The sequence below is a fragment of the Macrobrachium nipponense genome, chromosome 31 (assembly GCF_015104395.2).
Source record: "Macrobrachium nipponense isolate FS-2020 chromosome 31, ASM1510439v2, whole genome shotgun sequence".
Lineage (NCBI taxonomy): Eukaryota > Metazoa > Arthropoda > Malacostraca > Decapoda > Palaemonidae > Macrobrachium > Macrobrachium nipponense.
The window spans coordinates 42,870,544-42,890,603 of record NC_061093.1 but is presented as its reverse complement, the minus strand read 5'-3'; the positions used below and the strand labels follow the sequence as shown (position 1 = coordinate 42,890,603).

The 20,060-nt window shown below is 42.5% G+C and overlaps 1 protein-coding gene across 1 annotated transcript in view; it reads left to right on the top strand.

Moving 5' to 3' along the window:
* The window catches only part of LOC135206921 (hormone-sensitive lipase-like), a gene marked incomplete at its 3' end in the record, with an annotated part of 33,143 nt that extends 13,083 nt beyond the window's left edge, over positions 1-20,060 (top strand). The window contains 7 exon segments of the mRNA XM_064238419.1: positions 1,057-1,262; positions 3,316-3,423; positions 3,791-3,965; positions 13,188-13,376; positions 14,685-15,133; positions 17,719-17,957; positions 19,622-20,060. Coding sequence (XP_064094489.1) covers positions 1,057-1,262; positions 3,316-3,423; positions 3,791-3,965; positions 13,188-13,376; positions 14,685-15,133; positions 17,719-17,957; positions 19,622-19,814 — 1,559 coding nt within the window.

Sequence of the window (20,060 nt, the reverse complement as noted above, 5' to 3'; positions counted from 1 at the left end):
ATCTGTGTTCGCCTCATTTTACCTGAAGAATGTAGAGGCTACCTATGATAGTTGTTGTAAATTGGGCGTCCTTTGTCGGTAGCGGGCATGTTGTTGGGAAGGAAACATAGGGGAACTTTCTATCCTCTACTGTCCTCGCCTTGTTATAGGTTGTTGAGTCGTGGGCAGACTGGAGGCTCATAGTACTTTGGAGAAACCTCAGATCTTATTTATTACTTTTGAGTCATCGGTCATTATTTTTGGTATAGGTGATGGTCTGTTGTTTTTTATCTGGTTTCTGAAGCCCAGGGCAAGGGCCATTATCTGTTTTTTAATATTTGTCAACCAACGGTCTTGTCCATGGTTACAAAATCCCACTAAGTAGGGACGACCTCTGGCCTATAACTGCCACGTCTCCTACGAGTGATGAGAGCGCCAACCAGAGGCAGTATTCTCCTGCAGCTGCTCTCTCACAAGGTAGGGTACTGCAACATTTGCTGTTTAATGTGGTCTTACTGTCATTTTTATGTAGTCCATCTACCCTCCTTCCAGGTAGTTTGGATTCAGCTATGTAACTGTTCGGTAAGTCACTTATGTGAAAATGATATTTTTATGATAAAATAAAGTTTCACATATACTTACCGAACAGTTACATAATCAAAGCCCACCCACCTCCCCACAGATGGACGTGTCAGCTAAACGAAAATTGACGGTAGAAGGCTAGCGGTACCCAGGGTTCCCGGATGTGGGCGGGTCTTGTATCACCTATACTTAAGATAGCAACGCTGCTGGCGCCAACAATTTGAATTTCGACTGCCGCAGGTAAGAAGCTATAAGCTATGTAACTGTTCGGTAAGTATATGTGAAACTTTATTTTATCATAAAAATATCATGTTTTCAAGTTGTCTATTTAAAATAATTAATAGTGATAACGGTAATACTGTACACTGTTTTGGGATGTAGGATTCCTTTTGAATTTCAACCAGTTGCCTTTTAGGTCTTTTGTACAGCACTATATGATGTATATTGAAATGTAGATCATATGCATAAGAAATTAACTTTAGATAATTTCCACAGATATCATGACACAGCTTCCAGGAATTGTTGGTCCTGCTTTAGCTGTAACACAAGTAGTGATTGTACCCTGTGAAGAACAACAGGTTGTTAAGATGGATGGTACTGCAACAGTTGTTATACCAGCACCCCACTCACATTTTGAAGCTCGTCCCATAACTTGCTATCTGCTGTCAGCTCAGTTACGGGAAGGAATGGTAGGCTTAAAGGTAGGGCAAGAATATTTCAGGTAGACTAGAAGGTCACTTATGGTGCATGGCATTGTGGAGATTGTGTCCTGTTTGGTGTTCACATCTGCTGCAGAATGGTAATAAATTTTATTCTTATTCAGAGTGGAATGTCTCTTCACTGTAAAAATCAGGATTAATTTTGTGTTTCATTCTGTTAAGGGTCACTTTCAAAGTATAATCATATCAAATCATTTGTCAATTCTTCTCACCTAGAAAATATGTTTTTGTGATCATACACATATGCTATCCCAAATAGCCGAAGTAGCTCCCAGACTCGTGCAGAAAAGTGTGCTAATCTAGAGAGTGCACATAGTCAGGAAAGTGATGGGATTCCTAAAGAGGCAGGATGCAATCCTGAACCTCTTACACTAAAAACCACCCAGTCAAATCGACACTAACCATTGGCTGATAATAATATATATAATAATAATAATTTTATTATTGAAGACTTAAATACTACATGCTTCTCAGGATACGCCACACTCAGAAATCGACACTGACCATTGGCACCTGCAGGAGGATAATTATTATTATAATAATAATGAAATGCAATTGCTGCATCAGTTGCATTCCATCTGTATGAGGTTGCTTCAATACATATGATTGTTTATACTCTTTCACTACATTCTAGCAGTAACTGCCCTATATTTATCATTTTTTAATAAATGGAAAGATAAACATTTGTTGGTGGAAAGTCTTGTGATAGAAAAAAGAATGTATTGCATGCAAGTTACAAAGTAACTTTGATGTGCACGTACTGTAATAGGCAGTCTTGAGCTTTGGTTGAAATAAGGAGTAGGTTGTCCATAGGTTGTTGCTTCTTGATTTGCTGCCTGCCTATACATATTTTTTCTTGCATCTCTGTGTATGTTCTGCTCAGGCTTTACTGAGAATGAGAGTAGAGTGATATGAATGGTGAGTATTGCTTATTTTATACCAAGTGGTTCATGGGGGGGAAGTAGGGTGCTTGCTGGCTGCTACTTGGCTGAGAAAAAAATCGTGCACTCTGATTGGCAGGTAAAGCTGCAGCAGCTTAGCCATCAAAGCTGAAATATGGCTTACTAGGAAATTTTGCCAGTTGCATCAGAAGCACCTTAGAACCTAATTATAGAAGTACTTAGGTTCTGACTTTTTTTTTTTTGACCTGTGTGGATCTGTTGGAAGTACCCTTACCTTTCATTAGAGTTCTGGGTGTGATCCAGTTGTGAATTAGAAATTTATCAATAATAAGAATATTCTTTAGTGAAAAAGGCTGAGAGTGCCTTAATGTATTAACTTTTCCATTCCTATACGTATATTGGCTTAGCTACTTTACCTATACATGCTACTATTTGTAGAGCCATTATTTATGCTGAAACCTTACAATTGCCACCCTAAATGTTTAAAATCAGTATTTTGTGCTATACATGGTCTTTTGGGCATGGGAAACTGATTACCCATTTTTTCAAAGTACATATTCACCTGTTTCTGCATCATCTGTGCTTAGATCGATTATTGTATTCATATATAATTTCTTGTATGAGCTTTGGTCCCTTGTTTTAGTTAGCTTTGTAATTTTCCTATGCTTAGGGAATCAAGGGCTGACATAAGCATTTTGTTGTTAAAGTTTCAGTGTACAAGACATTTATGCCTGTATTTCCATTACTATTCCCAGATATTTGGAGAGCTCAGAGCCTATAGGTGATTAGTTCAAGTTCTTTGACACCATCTGTCAAGGTAATTAGCTTGCAGATGTAGAATCTAGATGTATTTTCATCTGGAAGTTAACTGATATTTTATTTGACTGCTGTCTTTAAGGATTCAGTTCTGTGTTAGTACATTTGTTTTTTTAAATCACATTGATAGTTTTTCATTGCTTCTCTATACCTTTTAAGTTGTTTACCCAGCTGAAGAAATTGCTGTTATTGTATTTCTTTTATATTTTGCTATCAGGTAAATATTGTATAATCATATATAAAAAATTTATGCTTCAGCTTTGATATTTTGATAAAGAGAACTTTTCTCCCTTCAATTTTTATTTTTCATCCTGCAGCCTGGCGAGAAAGAGAGTAAAGGTGTGACTATACATCCCCCCTCTGATTATCTTCTCATTCATTGCCATGGGGGAGGCTTTGTTACACAGTCAACGAAATCCCAAGAGGTAAGTTTTCTTTCTGTTTACTTTCCTAGTAGACCTATGTTTGTAAGCATAATGTACATTTCAGTTTGTTTCATCACAAACTGTTGTCTCATAATTAGTCCTTTCATATGGCCTACAATTATCCCAGATGCTTCAGCCATTCATAAAAGAAGATAAGGCAGTTAATGAGATGTTATCTCAATTTTCTGAAGACATGAGTTGGACCAATAAGTTGGACGGTTTTCGTGCTGTGATTGATTGTGGTTGGTTTGCCAGAAAATTTTGAGTTTATATTTGTTAAGTTGTTTGATTAAATTTTGATACTGTATCCACTTGAAAAGAATGCTTTCAAATATGTATATATATATACATATATACCTTTTTTCAGGTTTTCTTGAGGGAATGGGCAGTAAGCACAGGTGTGCCAATGCTATCCATAGATTACTCTCTTGCACCGGAGGCCAGATATCCTAGACCTTTAGAAGAAGTCTTAACTGCATATTGTTGGGTTCTGAATAATTTTAAAGTTTTGGGAACTACTGGAAAAAAGATAGTCCTGACAGGTAAGAATCACGATAATGTATTCCAAGTTTATCGTAATGTGTAAGGGAATAGACATATCTCCTATTTGGTGCATGGTGATGTTAAGTAAAGCATACTGAATAACTGAAACTTTTTCATTCTTATGGCATGATATTTTTATGCTAACACTTCTAAGAACTTATGAAATACATTGTAAGATAGTTAAGACATGGGATCAGGTTCGTGATATGGGCATTGTATATAATATATTAACAAAGATACTGTTACTTCTTATTATCTTTATTGCAGAAGTCTGTCAAATTATATATTATTTGTTTCAATACAATCCCATTAATCTTGTATGTGCATATATTGGAATTCCATGGTATTCCCCAGCTCATCAGTCTCTTGTTTGATAAACAGAAGCTGCAAATCCTCATTGCTTTGATGGGATGATTGCTTCAGAGCTCATAAATGATTCATTTCTCATACTAATAATTATTTCTTTAGTTGTCTCTACTGTATTCAGTAAGTGATAAAGAGGGAATTGGAGTCATCAGTGTTTTGGGCTCATTAGGAGTGATTTTTTGAAGGTAAACTTTTCTCAAGTTGGGGATGGGAGGAGACACTCAAGATATTGGTGAGTAGAACACAAAAAGGAGAGCCCATTGCCACACAATCAATCTGGCAGCAAAGATGCCTTCTGTAGGTGGTAAAGGGTGCCTTTTTGGTGTAACTTTAAGGAGGGCTTTGAAGAGAAGTAGTTTCATTTGTGAGTTTACATGCTCATTAGAAAGATGCCACCACAAATGTGACTACTACTACAAAACTCTCAAGCATCCCTCCAGCCACCTTCAAGGAGGGGCCATCTTTGATTATTACCAAGAAAATCATGAAAGACCTGATAAAAAGCACAAAATTACAGATCGGGCACCAGACTGCTGACGCCTGTATCTTCGTGAGGTAATACATATACATACTACTTGGAAAAAAGCAAGTATCAACATGGTAAAAGGAGCTGCATTTCTCCCCACTATTGTAATGAGAAATATAAGAAATCATCTTACCTGAGTGGACTACCATATCAGTCACACCAGTAGGGGTTACTGTAGCCAATACAGTGAACTCCCCGTATTTGCGCGCTCTGGATTTGCGGACTTCTCTATGGTACATATATGTATACCCATTATTTGCTGAAAATTTGCCTTTGTTCCGATACGTAATACAAACCCTCGGTCCTTTAACAATAGGAAGGTAACTAGCGGCAGCTGGGACGGTCGTAAGCTTCGAACAAGGGGAGAACGGTAGTTAACTGCTTGTCCGATCGTGGGCGCGCCCGCGCGCCCGAGAGGTGAAGAATCACTTTTGCTTTCGGCCGCGGGTGTGAAGGACGTGTTCGTCATCGCTCTCTGCCCGCTTCATCGTCGTATGCTTTGTTTATATTGTGTTTTCTACTAATGGTTTGGTTTGACTTGAAAATGAAACCGTAAGTACACTGTTTTCATTTTCATTACTTAATTATGAATCAACATGGAGCTATCGCCGTAGAGACGGCGATTTCCGCTCTTTTCATGAATTGAACCCTTGAAATTAATTTGTCTCGGTGCCGAGGGCGGGCGCACTCGCGCCGAGTCATGTATTTTGGGCGAAAGTGTGTAATTGAAAGATGTAAGTACTCTTTTTCATTATATTTTTGCCCTGTGCGTTCGTTGCCGAGAGCTTGATTGCGCTCGGCAAGAGCCTCTTATTTTGTATGAATAGAATGCAATGAAAGTGGATTCGCAATGCAGTTTTCTTTTTCATTTTCATTTATTAATTGCATCAAATTTAATTTTGGATCAATTTCCGCTCTTACCCGGGAATTAATCCTTACGATTTATTGCTGTGAAGTGAAAATAGCAAGTGCAGTATTGTTCATTTTCATATATCTTTATGATAGCATCATATTATTATGGATCAAGTTTCCGCTCTTACCGGGAATTGATTTTTTCCCTCTTTAAGTTCTATGAAGTGAATCGCAAGTGCAGTATTCTGTTTCATTTCATATTACTTTTCACTGCTGTGCGGGGGTAGGGGAAGCGAGGTCTGCCAGGAAGTCGTCGGAAAGCTCTCCCGCGACTCCCTTGGTATCCGATTCTTCGTCTTCTTTCCTGCCCCCCCGCTCAGCTTCCTCGTATTTTGTTTTTGGGGTCTTCCTTCCGTTCGGGTGGGGCATGTCTCCCCCCCCGTGCGTGAGGGAACCCTCTTACTAATCTGTCTGTGCTACCGCAGGTGCTACAGCCGTGGGAGACGACCTTGGACAGGTATGGACCACTGCGGCTGCAGGGCGTGCCTAGCATCCACGATCCGCTGCAGAGTCTAGCGAGGTCTGGGGCGTGACCTTGGAGTGGTCTCCACTACAACCTTCACGGCCGCCTTCATGCTGCTTCCCCCCGCTGGTCTACACTCCCCATGCTGTGTCGGTGACGCCGTCTGCCGCTTCTAGCGCCGGTCGCGCCGTACCGAGGAGGGGTATGCCGCCGCCGCCTGTGTTTTCTTCGTGTGCCTGCCCCAGACTTCCGCTGTTCCAGAGCTGCCCCTGGACCGGCCGCCAGTACCACGCTGGCTGCCGATGATTCTACGAGGCGATGGCTGGGCTGCCGTACCTGTCGCTGATGTGGTTCCCGCTACTGGCTTGGCTGTCCCTTCTGTGTTTTACCGCTGCCGCTGCCTTCCTGCCGCTCCTGAGCTGGTTGCTGTTCCTGTCGCTCCTGGTTCCTGCGCCTGTCCATGCTGGTCCTGCCATGGTGTGTCTTCCCCAGTCCCGGTCCTTTCCGGACAGGTGCAGTCGGGCCGTGTTGCTTCGGCAATAGGCCCGACTCCGGCCTGGATGGAGGACCTGACGACTGTCCTGCGTGAGCTGACGAAGAAGAGGAAGGTGTCATCTTCGTCTTCGTCTGTTGCTGCCTCTTCCCCTTCGACTTCTAAGACCCATAAGCCGAAGAAGAAGAAGGCTGCCTCCCCCCCCTAAGAAGTCTCCTTCGGGAACTTCTAAGGGCCCGTCCCACCTCGGTGGGACGGGGGGTTTCCTTCTGCTGTCCTCCTGCTCCTTCGGGAGCGGGGACCCGTCTCCCCTTCCGTAAGGAAGAGATAGACGGGGACCAGAGGAGTTATAGCGGTTAGCTCTGGTACTTCCTCGCCTGGTGCTAGCGGCGATGCCGCTACGCCAGGTTCCGGCTCGGTCTCTCGTTCGCGGGAGATCCCGAGTGTACGCTCTCCCTCGGGAGGACCGTGCAGCCAAAGTTTCGGCGCCAGAGTTCGCTCGGCGCCAAGACCACGGCACGGAGCAGAAGGCTGGCGAGAACCGCTCAGGTGACTCTCGCCAGGCCAGCGGCCGCTCTCGCAGCGACCAGCTGGTAACCGGGTTTTGTTATTCCCCCTAAGAAGACTCCTTCGGGTAATTCGGAAATTCGAAGGGCTCGTCACATTCCGGTGTGACGGGGGGGTTCTTCTGCTGGTCCTCCTGTTCCTTCGGGAACGGGGCCCGTCTCCCCTTCTGAGAAGAAGAAGAAGACGGGGACCCAAGGGTGTGCTGGCTACCGCTGGTACACCCTCGCCTAGGTTTGGCAGCTCTGCTGCTAAGCCAGGTACCGGCTCGGTTTCTCGTCCGCGAGAAGTTCCGAGTGTACGATCTCCTTCGGGTGACCGTGCAGCCAAAGTTAAGACGCCTGAGTTCGCTCAGCGTCATGACCGAGGCACGGAGCAGAAGACTGTCGAGAGCCGCTCAGGTGACTCTCGCCAGGCCAGCGGCCGCTACTCGCAGCGACCAGCCTGGTAAACCATCGGGTGGACGTGACGGTCTCTGACCGGCCACGGGTTGAGGCTGGGAAGAGGTCCCCCAGGTCCCCTCGACCGACGGTACCAGCCTCGGCTGGTACCAGCGGTTTGACGTGCTGCGAGGACGCTCAACCGGTCTCACGGCGAAAGCGAGCTCTGCAGGTCACCTGACCGCCGCTCCCACAGGGGACCGGGCGGATACGGTGACCAGCAGCAGCTCGTCTGACGCACGGGACCGGGGTCGACGTGCTCAGTCGAGCCGCTCGCCACAGGTGAGCGGCACGGCCAGGCCTGCAGATCGATCCCCACCGCGGGTTGGTGATCGGCTGCAGCCCCCCACGTACGCTGGTCCTGCCAGCGAGCGGGGGGGGAGCGTCAGGTCTGTCTCTCCACTACCCTCAACTTCCTCGGGCTACACCGGGAAGAGCGAGGTAGCTAGGAGTGATCGTGAGAGGTGCGCCGCTCACGATCCCGTCACGACGCCGCACGTGCCACGTATGGTCCTTAGGAACCAACAGGACGTACGCGCAAGTGATTGGAGGTGACCGTCAGGGGGAGAGGGGATAGCATCAGTTCTTGTCTCTCCGATACCTTCAACTTCCTCGGCATACGCCAGGAAGAGCAAGGTATATAGGAGTGATCGTGAGAGATGCGCCGCTCACGATCCCGTCACGACGCCGCACGTGCCAGGTTGGTCTTAGGACCAACCAGGACGTACGCGCAATAAGTGATTGGAGGCAACCGTCAGGGATCTGTTGCTGGTCCTTCTTCTGAAGGAGGTGGGGTCCTGGGAGCTGCTCTTGTTGGAGGGACTGGACGGTCCTACTCCTCAAGACGCTGTAACTTGCGAGATTCAGAGTAACTTTACCCAGGTTATTGCACTGATTCGTCAGCACAACGACCGGGGGGAAGGATCGCCGCTCCCACCAGCAGAGGCCCATGTCTCTGCTCGAGTCGTTTTGGGGCCCGAGAGGGAACCCAAACCGACGGTGGGTATGCCGCGATCGCAGCTTGCCGATTCTGTCTTGAACCAGAGTCTCTCGTCTCCGGACAAGAAGGCTCTCTCAGTTCTGGGCCGGTCGATCAAGCTACTTCCACTCCTCTACTGCGACAGCGGCGTTCTACGTGTCTTCGGACACCGTATTTAAATACTCCTTCGGTCCTCCTGAGAGGTTTCGACCTCGACGAGGACTGGAATGAGTCGGAGGACGGTATCGGCTCTCTCCTGTCAGGTGTCGATCAGCCCACCCAGACGACGTTCACAGTGGCGGCAGACCCTTACCTACAGTGAGAGTTCGTAACCCTCCTCGGGGAAAACGTTTTCTCCTGACGATACGTTTTCCCAGACTCTGAGAGGCCATCGCCGCAAGGCGATGGCTGCTCCTACTCTTCTCCAACTGCTAGTTTCCACTGGGAAGGCGAGCGAGTATCCAATTCCTCCCCCATTCCCTCTCTCCTTACGGCTACGGGAAAGGGAAAGGGGAAGGATCCTACAGAGATTTCTCTGTAGGATCCCACGATTGGGGACTGCGCTACCAGGGGACCTTCGGGTCTACCTGACGTAAGCCCGGTCGTTGAGGAGGGATCCTGCCCCATTCTCGATTTCTACGGGAATCGAGAGGACCACCAGCCGATATCGTTTGACGAATTCGGTGGGGTTTCGCAGACTGCTTAGAATTCTACGGAATTTCTAGCGCATTCAGAGTGTTAGAGTTTCTTACGATCTCCAAACACTTAGGCGAGACCACGGTCCAAAGTGAGCGAGACGAGAATCCCCGATATGTTACACGATAATCGGGAACCTCGCCTATGCTCGAATTCCTGGAATTTCTAGCATTAGGAAGAAGACTGCTGCTGAAAGAAGACTATCTCACAGTAGGCGACCAACCTGGAATAGAGAAGAACGGACGGGAATATCCAGTTTGGCTGGAACTATCGTCTTAGTATTCTGTTCACCATTGAAGCTTTTCCTTCGAGGAAGACTTCTCCTTCACTCTCTTTAATAGAGAACGAAGGTGGTCGATCTCCAATCCTTATTTTGTTTTCTTGAAGGAAAGAATTTAGGATGGAGATCGTTGTTCAGATCCTACTTAAATATACTCACGTATATTAACCTCGCGACATGATTCTGCTAAGAGTTGAATGGTCCGAGGGGTAGGCGCATAATCCTGGTTATTCTAAGGCGGATTGCGACTTAGACGAAAAGTATTCTAATTGAACTGCAACCCGGGTTGCCTGCAACCTCCCAGGAGTTTCCAGTTTCAATTTTATATACTTATGGTTTTGTCACAACAACACCATTTAAGCTTTTATATTTACCGAAATTCGTTTCGCTTAAATATAATTGCTCGAGCATATCTTTTTATGCTCGGTGGTTCTAGCCGAACGCATTCCTTCGTGGAAAGGATTACTTGGCAACTCAGGATGACGAGTCAGCGACAGCTACTGCGTATTGAATTGCCCGAGGCATTTCAGTATCAGCTGCCGCTTTGAGGTAGACGGTTGTTTATGTCTTTCTCACCTGCTTTGATTGAATAACAAACCGTATCTCTGCCCAACAATCACAGACTTAAGTCTCTGATTAACGGGGATTCTTTCGCATACATGAATGACCATCTACTGCTGAGAAACGCTAGTATTCATCGTCTTCGGTATTGCGAGAATTTTAAACAGAGATATCTATTCGACTCTCATCTTTCTGTTTACCGCACAGTAACAGAATTCTGTAATAGTCTCTTGCTGCATCGTATCCCGATAATGCGAATGATTTTTTGCGGAATCTGAGTTTGTCCTCAAAATATCTTTATTCGGAGGTGTACAATTGTTCATTGTTCACCCGGATTAGCAGATGTATTGAAAGACATCGCCTACTCCCACACCTGCCAGCTCTACTTCCAAACGTTCAGCCCATGAGAAGCAGTTCTTCAAGCGGCTCATCCCTGTGTTTCATTACTGAAGAACGCCCCGCTTTCATTGCACAACGGACAGCAATGAAATGGCGGTTAGCGTTTTCAGTCATTTGTAAGCACAGGTTTAGAATCTTGAGATTTCCTTCTCTCGATTCAGCTGGAAGGACGTAGGTTGCATTCATTGCCTACCTTCGTCTTCAACGTCACATAGTGTTGTTTCTCCTTAAGCTGAGATTCAACGTCTATGAGATTTTCTTGCCATCAGGGACCTCGGTCTTTTGAAGGCAATTGACTTTCGCCTTTTGAGCTTATGCATTAAGAGAATCATCGCCGCGCCGTCCGGCATCGGTTGACTAACAATATTTTATTTGTTTGGTCTCTCAGGCATAACTCTTTAAAGGGCGAAGGTCACGTGACTTACCCGGATGCTTGGACAACTTGCCTCTACTGATTCCGAACCAGTCAGTCGGCAGCTGTCAGAGCGCCCGAGTCAGTTACGAACTATGCTGTGGACTTAGTTCGGTTGTTCCAGAGCAATCATTACTTCGTCTTAATAGCTTGTCAGTATGAGTACTGTACATAACCAAAGTCGAGAAGAGGGATAGGTCATACGACTATTCCCTTCTTTTCGTCTTAGGTAACTGCATGACTTCTCTTGAGAAGTCAGCACAAAGGGATGGGGATTTGTGACGCTCGATTTCGTACGATCTTCGTAGCGAAGACTCAGAACCCTTCGGTAACTGACGATTGGTTCGGTCCTTCACAATACCCTCCCTAAGGGACGTCACCGCCTCCGATACGCAGGCTATGCTGCTTTGTCCTGTGAAGGTGCGACGGAGCTGTCTGAAGAAAACTCGACACCCAGGATGAGTGTGGACGCCTCTTCATCATTCTCTCGCGTTCCGCAAGAACTTCTCCGTGGCGCAGGTAATGAAGGCAGGCGCCTGGTCCAACCGGACCGCATGCACCTCCTTATACCTTCAGGATATTGCCCACAGTTCCTTGGATCTTTTTCCTTGGGAACCGTGGTGGTTGCTCAACACGTTGTGTAGTTAACCCCAGACCCTCGCAGGCTGAACAGCATCGAGTCCTGGTGTGACCGTAAGAATGGATGAGGAATGAGAGTGTGACTGGCTCTCTTCCCATCTTTTTCTTCCCTCTACCTTTGGGTAGAGGGGACACGGTCGTCACCCTGCTGGGTAAGGACGAGATGCAGGTGAGCTACTCAATAGAGCACCATCCTATCCTTTTCAGTAGGATAGGAGTAAATACCACCACTTCCTCCAACAAGGGGAGGAAGTGGATGCCAAATTGAGACAAACCCATCATTTTATGATTGTCTCTTGCAAACAGGAACAAGTTCTTGCTTGCTGGTACGAAGAGATACGCTTGCCTCTCTCTTAGTACTTGGCCCAGAGGTCTGACCATTGATCCTGCGGTGCACACCCCGATCATCGGACAGAGGTTTGGATCCCTCCCTTGCTCTTACGACCAGGGAGGCACTCCAGGGTTGGATGAACACCAGTCTGTTCACCAAAAAGACTCAGATTCCTCCCACCAAGAAGTGAGTCTTCCTATTGTTAAAGGACCGAGGGTTTGTATTACGTATCGGAACAAATGACAATTTGTCGAAAATTGCATTTTTCCTAACTATACAAACCTGAGGTCCTTTACATATAGTCCCACCTCATGCCACCCCTCACTCTGCAACTTTTTGCATGGGCCTAAAGCAAAAGTGATTCTTCACCTCTCGGGCGCGCGGGCGCGCGCACGATCGGACAAGCAGTTAACTACCGTTCTCCCCTTGTTCGAAGCTTACGACCGTCCCAGCTGCCGCTAGTTACCTTCCTATTGTTAAAGGACCTCAGGTTTGTATAGTTAGGAAAAATGCAATTTTCGACAAATTGTCATATTCACAGTATTTTTCTGAGAAATATCCACAAAATCCTGTTTTTTTTATCAGTTTCATCATAAAATGCACTTTTTGTGATAAAACTATTAAAAAAAACCAGGTGTAAACATTTTTAGTGGGTTTTTCTTGAGTTTTAACTAACAAAATAGGCAGTCTTAAGCTTTTTATAGGAGTTTCAACTATTCGGTGATTCTAGCTATTTGTGGAGGGGTCTGGTACACATCCCCCTGCGAATACGGGGAGAACACTGTAGTGTTCCCCCTGTAAGAAGGGTGAGGGTAAATCATAGAAATGCCAAATATAAAGAATACAAATTGCAGTAATTTAAATGTTACATTATGTAGGTTGAAACAGATTTGCATTTATTTTGAAAGTGGGTCATTTGACAATTATGCATATAATGTATAAGCATAGAAATGTTAAGATATGTATTAATACTGACTATGTTCAAACATGTTTAAATTAAAGAATTCAAATTGGTTGAAGAGCCTGACTGATTATGCATTAGTTGAAAGCAAAGGTAAGGTTCATAAGTGGTACTCTACTTAAAGCAGAAAGCTTTTGCACTTGAGATGTGTCACGAATGAGTCTAATCATATTCATTATTTTCTCTTTTGTATCCTCAGGTGACAGTGCTGGAGGAAATCTTATAACTGGGCTCACTGTCAAGTGCATTGAGCTTGGAATTCGTCGTGCAGATGGGCTTTTCCTTGCATATACACCATTTTTGTTTGATCTCATTCCATCTCCAGCAAGGCTTTTAGCTGTTATGGATCCAATGCTTCCCTTGGGTTTTGCCCTCAGATGTTTAAAAGGTATGTGGCATTCATATTATTTCTATACTGTCAGATAACTGTTTGTTTAGTGCCTGTGAAAAGTTGAGTTTTTGCTGCAGCAGAAACCCATCGATGTATTAATGGCAGTTAGAATCCACCCCCAATATCATATTACAATGGGAACACAGTTGTGTCCAGGAAGACTTGTTGGGGGGCAAAATATCCACTGACCACCTCCAATTTGGGGGCCCCTTCCTGCACACACTGTAAATGCAAAATACTGATGACCAATGACTGCAGTATAAGGACGTAGAAAAGGTCGTGAAGAAAGAGTGCAGTAAAAGAAGTACTTGGCAGAGTAGTACATATTAATAGGTATTGCACAAATGTAGTTAAAGGGGAGACTTAGAGCTCTCTCTCTCTCTCTCTCTCTCTCTCTCTCTCTCTCTCTCTCTCTCTCTCTCTCTCTCTCTCTCTCTCTCTCTCTCAAATAAGTAATGCATTATCTGTAGGATTTCACCACCTCTGTAAACTGGCTGCTGGTGCAGAAAATAAGAACTAAGTAGACTTTGGCTTTTGGGGAACCAACAAGGGGAACTGCCACATAGTATTTGGTATTATATCTAGTGTAAAAGTAGGCAAAAAAGTGAACCTGAAATAGAATACCCCAAGGATCAATTTATGTATTTAGATAAACAGGGAAATCGGACCATTGGTTTCAGAATCCCTCTAATGCAAAAACTGCAGCAAGTATGGTCATACCAATATTTATCTGATCCAAAATGTGCATCCTTTGAATCAATTGACCAGGCAACTGAATGGAATTGTGGCTCGCTAAAATGTGTCAACTGTAGTCAGAAGACCATACTAGATTTAAGGAATTGTCATTTATATATGACAATACTGAGATCATAATTTTGCAATAGTCTAATTAACCAGTTAGACCAAATGACACAAAATTACAACAGAAAATTAAGTGTTCCAATGGCTTCTAAAAAAAAATTGCATTATAAATGGTAAGTAACCAAAATTTGAAAGTGACAGCTCTTAAAAAAAATGAAAAACCCCCTTTCAGCACTGAATGAATAGGCCTCAGTGTTTGGTCTCTGGCCTAAATTTTTATATTCCCATTCCAATTCCAGTTCTGGGTTTTGGTTGATTGGTGAAAAAGAAGTTTTAGTGTGGTTCAGACCAGATTGTTAAATTTTTCTCATAATTTTTATTTTATTTTATTGTTAGCTCATTTATCAAGGATTAAATTTCAGCTTATTGTAGCTTTGATAAAACTAAATGTAAAAAAGAAATAATTTTAGTGTTTTAATTTTGCTAATTTGTATCTCTTTCTAGCTTATGCTGGCCTCCCAAGTGAAGAGAGCTCTCTTGCAACTACACCAGGGGATGCTACTTTTCCTGTATCAAGTGGGGAAACTTCCAAAGCTCCAGCAATATCAGAACCCATGGATGTAACAACAAGTGATGTTCCAGCAACATTAGATATCAACAGAAAGAATGTCCATGATAGCCAAAGTGACACCGAATCATTTGTTGAGGTCTCGGAGAGTGACGTCAAAGAAGCAGAGGCATTAGTTAAGAGTCCTTCCTTCATTTCTGAGCCTGGGTCTGATACCTTAACTACAGTATCACTTACTTCAGAAGCATCCAAATTAGAAGATTCGTCCGCTAAGAAGGGAAGTGGAAGTAACAGTCAAAAGTCGGAGGAAAAAGAAGAGCGTTCTCGTAGATATGTAACTGAATTTCTTGAAAAATATGTTTTAGATTCCCGAACCGATAAACAGGTAAGCTATTATAAATTCAGTGAATATTCATCCTTAATAGTATGTTAACATGTACTGTTCATCAATCATTGTTTTTCAATAATAAAGTATCTTTAATTTTTCATGTGAATGGAATTGAGGAAAGATTGAATCAACCCAAATTAGTAATCAACCCAAATTAGTAATAACAAATATTTTAGGTAAAGGTCATCAGACTAGAAAGAAGGGGAAATTTCTAGTTGTTCATACGCAGAACAAACTTTCAATCTTAACATTAGGATAAATTTGGCACTAGCTGGAAACCGGTTAAAAACAATAAATAAAAGACTGTATATGGAGCCTGTCTTTCCTTTTTCTGTTATGTTATGGATTCTCCTATCCAGCTTAAGAAGTTCCATGACCATCAACGTATTTGTCGTGGCCTTCCAAGGTTCCTGTGTTCATGCTTCCTGGCTTCAACTAGGACAGATGCAACTTGCTGTAGATGTGCTTACAGCCTTATTCCTACTGCATCATCATCAGCTGTTTTATGTATAATGCTGCCCTGTCTCTCTCAGGGGGAATGTTGCCCCTTCAGGGAGAGAGGGATCTGCTCCATCTTCTTCCTTTGTTAGTGTTTGTACGTAATTTGATATATTGTTTGGGATATATTGAAACATTTGTGTATGTTAACACATTTCAATATGTTTTATTTCTTCAATGATATATTTACTCATGCCGCTTAGTAGGCTTTAGTGTTGTTTTTTTTCTTTATATCATTGTTCTTATTTCCCTAACACAAAGGCGTGTGTTTAATTATTGGTTAGATGCAATATTTTGTTTCAATGACACAATTTCTGGAAATGTGGTAATATTTTAGTTTTTCAGATTTTGTGTGAATTGGGAGGTTCGAGACTTTACAGGTTCGAGTTGCAGACAAGGGTTATATGCAAGGAATTGTCTCACTTAACATAGATGTAACATATAAGTTTTCCTCACTTCCTCAACAGGAATTTTGATGGCGGAAGCTCTCCAGTTGTATTGGTTCCAACTACTTCCTCAGGAGCAGTCAGAATTTACCATCTTGTCTCTTTTTCCTGTCATGCTTGGGGGGGGTGGGGGAGGTGTGAGCCATATGGCTCTCTCCCTTCCCTTACATGTTTCTTTTTCTTCTATCAAGATGGGCAGTGTCTTCCCTTTCTGAGGAGAAAGGCATATTACTATTTGCTTCTTTTCAGGCTCTACAGTTGTCAGCCCTGCCTCTTGCCTTAAAGTTGGTCGATGGCGTGTTCCACTCAGATTTTAGGAGCCCCTTTGCATTCTCTTTCCTCCCAGAGGTGCAATTTCACTAATTGGTATGCTCATGGAGTTTGAAACCCAGTCAGTCCTGATGGCAGTGCGTTCCTGTCAAGCCTCTTGCGTTTCAAGAGAAGTGCGACCCATCTTCCACTACCTCAAGCATTGGAGTTTTCTTGGGAAATTCTCCACTTTTCTTCACATGTACGTGTAATGGAGAGGCCCTCCGGGTGCTGTAGAAGTCGATATCCACATATCTAACATCTCAAAGGCTTAGGTCCTTTTCTTTAGAATCCTAATTTCTAAGAAGAATGATCAGGTGTGCCGAACCTCCAGTTGGTTCAGGATTCTCATACCTCCCTCCAAGATTGAGTTTATCCTAATGTTAAGACCGAAGGTTTATTCTGTGTATGAACAAATGACAAAATTTTAATAATATAATTTGTATTTTTCATAGCTAACAAACCTGAGGTCTTAACATGGACTGCCCACCTCTAGCCACCCCTCTTATGTTTGTTTCCTCCTGGGTCGGAAGAAAGACTAAGGTGTCAGTCACTAGGTTCAAGCGTGATCTCTTGGCTCGCTTCCACCTCAGCTAGTTATCGGATGCCAGATTCCTTGCATTTACAGTTTTTTTTTTTTTTTTTTTTTTTTTTAAATATGTCAGTATTGGAGTAGAGGAGAATAAATGTTCAAACCATCTAACTTTTTACAGTTATCATGTAGAACAGAACTACTGTATCTCAAAGACTGATAAACAAAACATAGCTACACTATTTTCCAAACAGAGCTTGTTTCAATAATTATGCTTCACTTATCTTGTATAAATCAGTAATCTTTAAATTACATGGGTTAGTGGCTGTTTCTTGCCTTCTGTAAAGCTTCAAGCCATAGAACGGCTTCCCTTTTCTTGGGGTTTTTGATGTAGGAGAGGCTAATTGGAGTGGGTGCCATGGTAGTGAGTTTCACTCGCCCCAGATCTATACCGACACCTTTTATATGAAGGTGAGCGAGCTGGAATATTCTGGCAGGTCCAATTTAGCAGTTCTCTGGTATTTTAGCAATATCTTACCTTAGAAATATTACTGAAGGAACCTATTTCACCGGGCGACACGGCTTCCTCGCCCAGAAATAGATTTTTCCTACGTCAAAATCCCTTATGTAGTGGTAGTGGAGGGCAACAGTCATTTCATGGTAAAGTCGATTAATGTTTGAGTAAACTTTTATATGGGCAAATTCTCAATATAGTTTTACAGAATAAGCTGTTTAAGTTCTTAATCCCAAAATACTAACACACCAGTTATCATAGTATAGTTATTTTGTTATGTCAGGGCCGCAAGGTACCCATTCTTCGTACTGGAAGTGAAGAGAGTGAGCAGGAGGATGAGACAGTACTGTTTGAAGCTCCAAGTGTGAGTGCAGGAATAACAGCAAAGTTAGGAAAAGCTAAAGATGCAGTTGTTAGTGGTATATCTGCTGGTCTCACATCAATTGGATTTAAAAGAAAGGAAATTGATGCATCACCAACATCCCCAACTCAACCAGAACCTGAACAGCTAGTTAGAAAAAGGTATGTATTTAATATGCTTTATAAAGTTATATGTTTTATAAGGATTTATTTTAGCTTGTAATCAGTCAGCCTCCTTGAAATTTAACAATTTTATAACTGTATATAGAGACAAGCTGTAAAAAAAAATGAATTATGTGGACAAGCTGTAAAAAAAATAAGAATTATGTGCAACAGTACTTTATTATCTATATGCAGGTAATCTTTATGAAGTGAGATTTATTCTGTAGCTTGTTAGCAGGTGTAACAAATGCTTCCTGCTAGAGGCTCGGGTAAATCTGTAACTTGATCCAGTTATTTGGATTGTCTTTTTGCCTCTATACATTTGTGAATATATTTTTTCATGTGGCTTATTACATTGTTTTGTTTTGGCAACTTTAGACTGGTGTTAAATTATATAAATTTTAATTATTTCCATATTTTTATTATAATTATTGTTATTATTATTCAGAAGAAGAAGAACCCTATTTATATGAAATAAGCCCACAGGGACCATTGACTTGAAATTCAAGCTAGACCTTTGACTAATTTTTTTTAAGCAGCTGATCATTAAAGCTTCAATTTCACAAGCTTGATTGCTTACACTTCATGAGTACTATTTTTTTTTGTTCCTGCTGTTAAAATGTGTGATAGTGTAGCAATATTTTTTCTGTCAAGTGTTCGGTCTTTTTAACTTTTTCAATTGAATCTCATTTAGGTTATCTCATGCATTTTGTTTTTCACCATCTATTTTACTTATCACCCTCTACATATAGGAGCCTTCCCATTAATTAGTGGAATTTTCAATTTGTGGTGTATCATGTCAGCACTCAAAAACTTTAGAAATTTCTATGTTGTTGGTTTTGAACTTTCAGCATGAGTATATAATCGAATTACAGAACATACATAGTACGTGCTTGCTTCCTAACCACAGCCTTCTTAAAGCTAATTGGTAGTGCTTATGTGGAGACTTGCCTATTACAGCACTAACTCTTTTTTTAAGGGGATTTATGTATTTAGGATTTTATTAAGATGCAAGAAATAGGCTATGTTATAAAGTAATTGTGTATGTATGAAAAATCTTTTAAGAATATGTAATCTTATTTCATTGTGCATGAGTCTCCATATTCTTTGCAGACATTCTTGAGATGTGAAAGTGAAACTGTAATTATGCAGTAATCAACAGCAAAAACTGAACAATTAAAAAGCTATCATACAGGCTGTCCCAAGGTTACGGTGGGGGTTCTGTTCCCGGCAGAGGGCTGTAAGCTGAAAATTACCTTAACCTGAATCATCATAATTAATATGGGAATAAATAGGACTTACAGTGCCGTGAAGCAGGTAATGACGCCGTAAATCCACTTACGGCACTGAAAAATTGTGGTTAACAATGACACGTGGCAAGCCCTCCCTGTAAGTCCGGAACAACGTAACTCAGGGACTGCCTGTACAAGCATTTTTTTTTCTTACATTTGTCAATTAAGTAAAACCATGAGAAAACATACTGAAATGGCCTGTCTCCTAAATATATTTACCAGTAAGTTTTAAAAAGTCAGTGTTGTCACTGGAAAAAATCTCAGAATGATATCATATTGGAATACTGTTAAGGTAATTAGGTAAGTTACTGTATTAAATTTTTTTCCACCTTTAGTCATCATTCATACAAGTTACATTTAATTTTTTTACAGGCCATCGATGGCTGAGATTTTCTTGTCCCCATCTAACATGCGAAGAGGAAGTCGTTGCAGTCTCAGTGAAGAATTTACTGGTGTGAAGCTGATTAATGATCATTATCTTAGCCCTCTTAACGCTCCCAAGGAAGTCCTTGCAAAGTTCCCTCCATGTGCTCTTTTGGTTGGTACATTTCACTTTATGCAGTAAAAACTTATGTATGTAATAAATTAAGTTATATGTTTCATGCTTCTAGACACCGAAGATGCAATTTTTTTTCCAGAATTGAATTTAAAAGATTTACTGTGCATCCAAGTGGCCAAAAGTCGTTTTACATAGGTCTTTCCTAATCCTAGAGAAAGGTTAACTTTTCATGACAGTGATCAGAATTTTTGTAAGTACATACAGTGGTACTTCGAGATACGAAAGGCTCAACTTACGAAAAACTCGAGATAC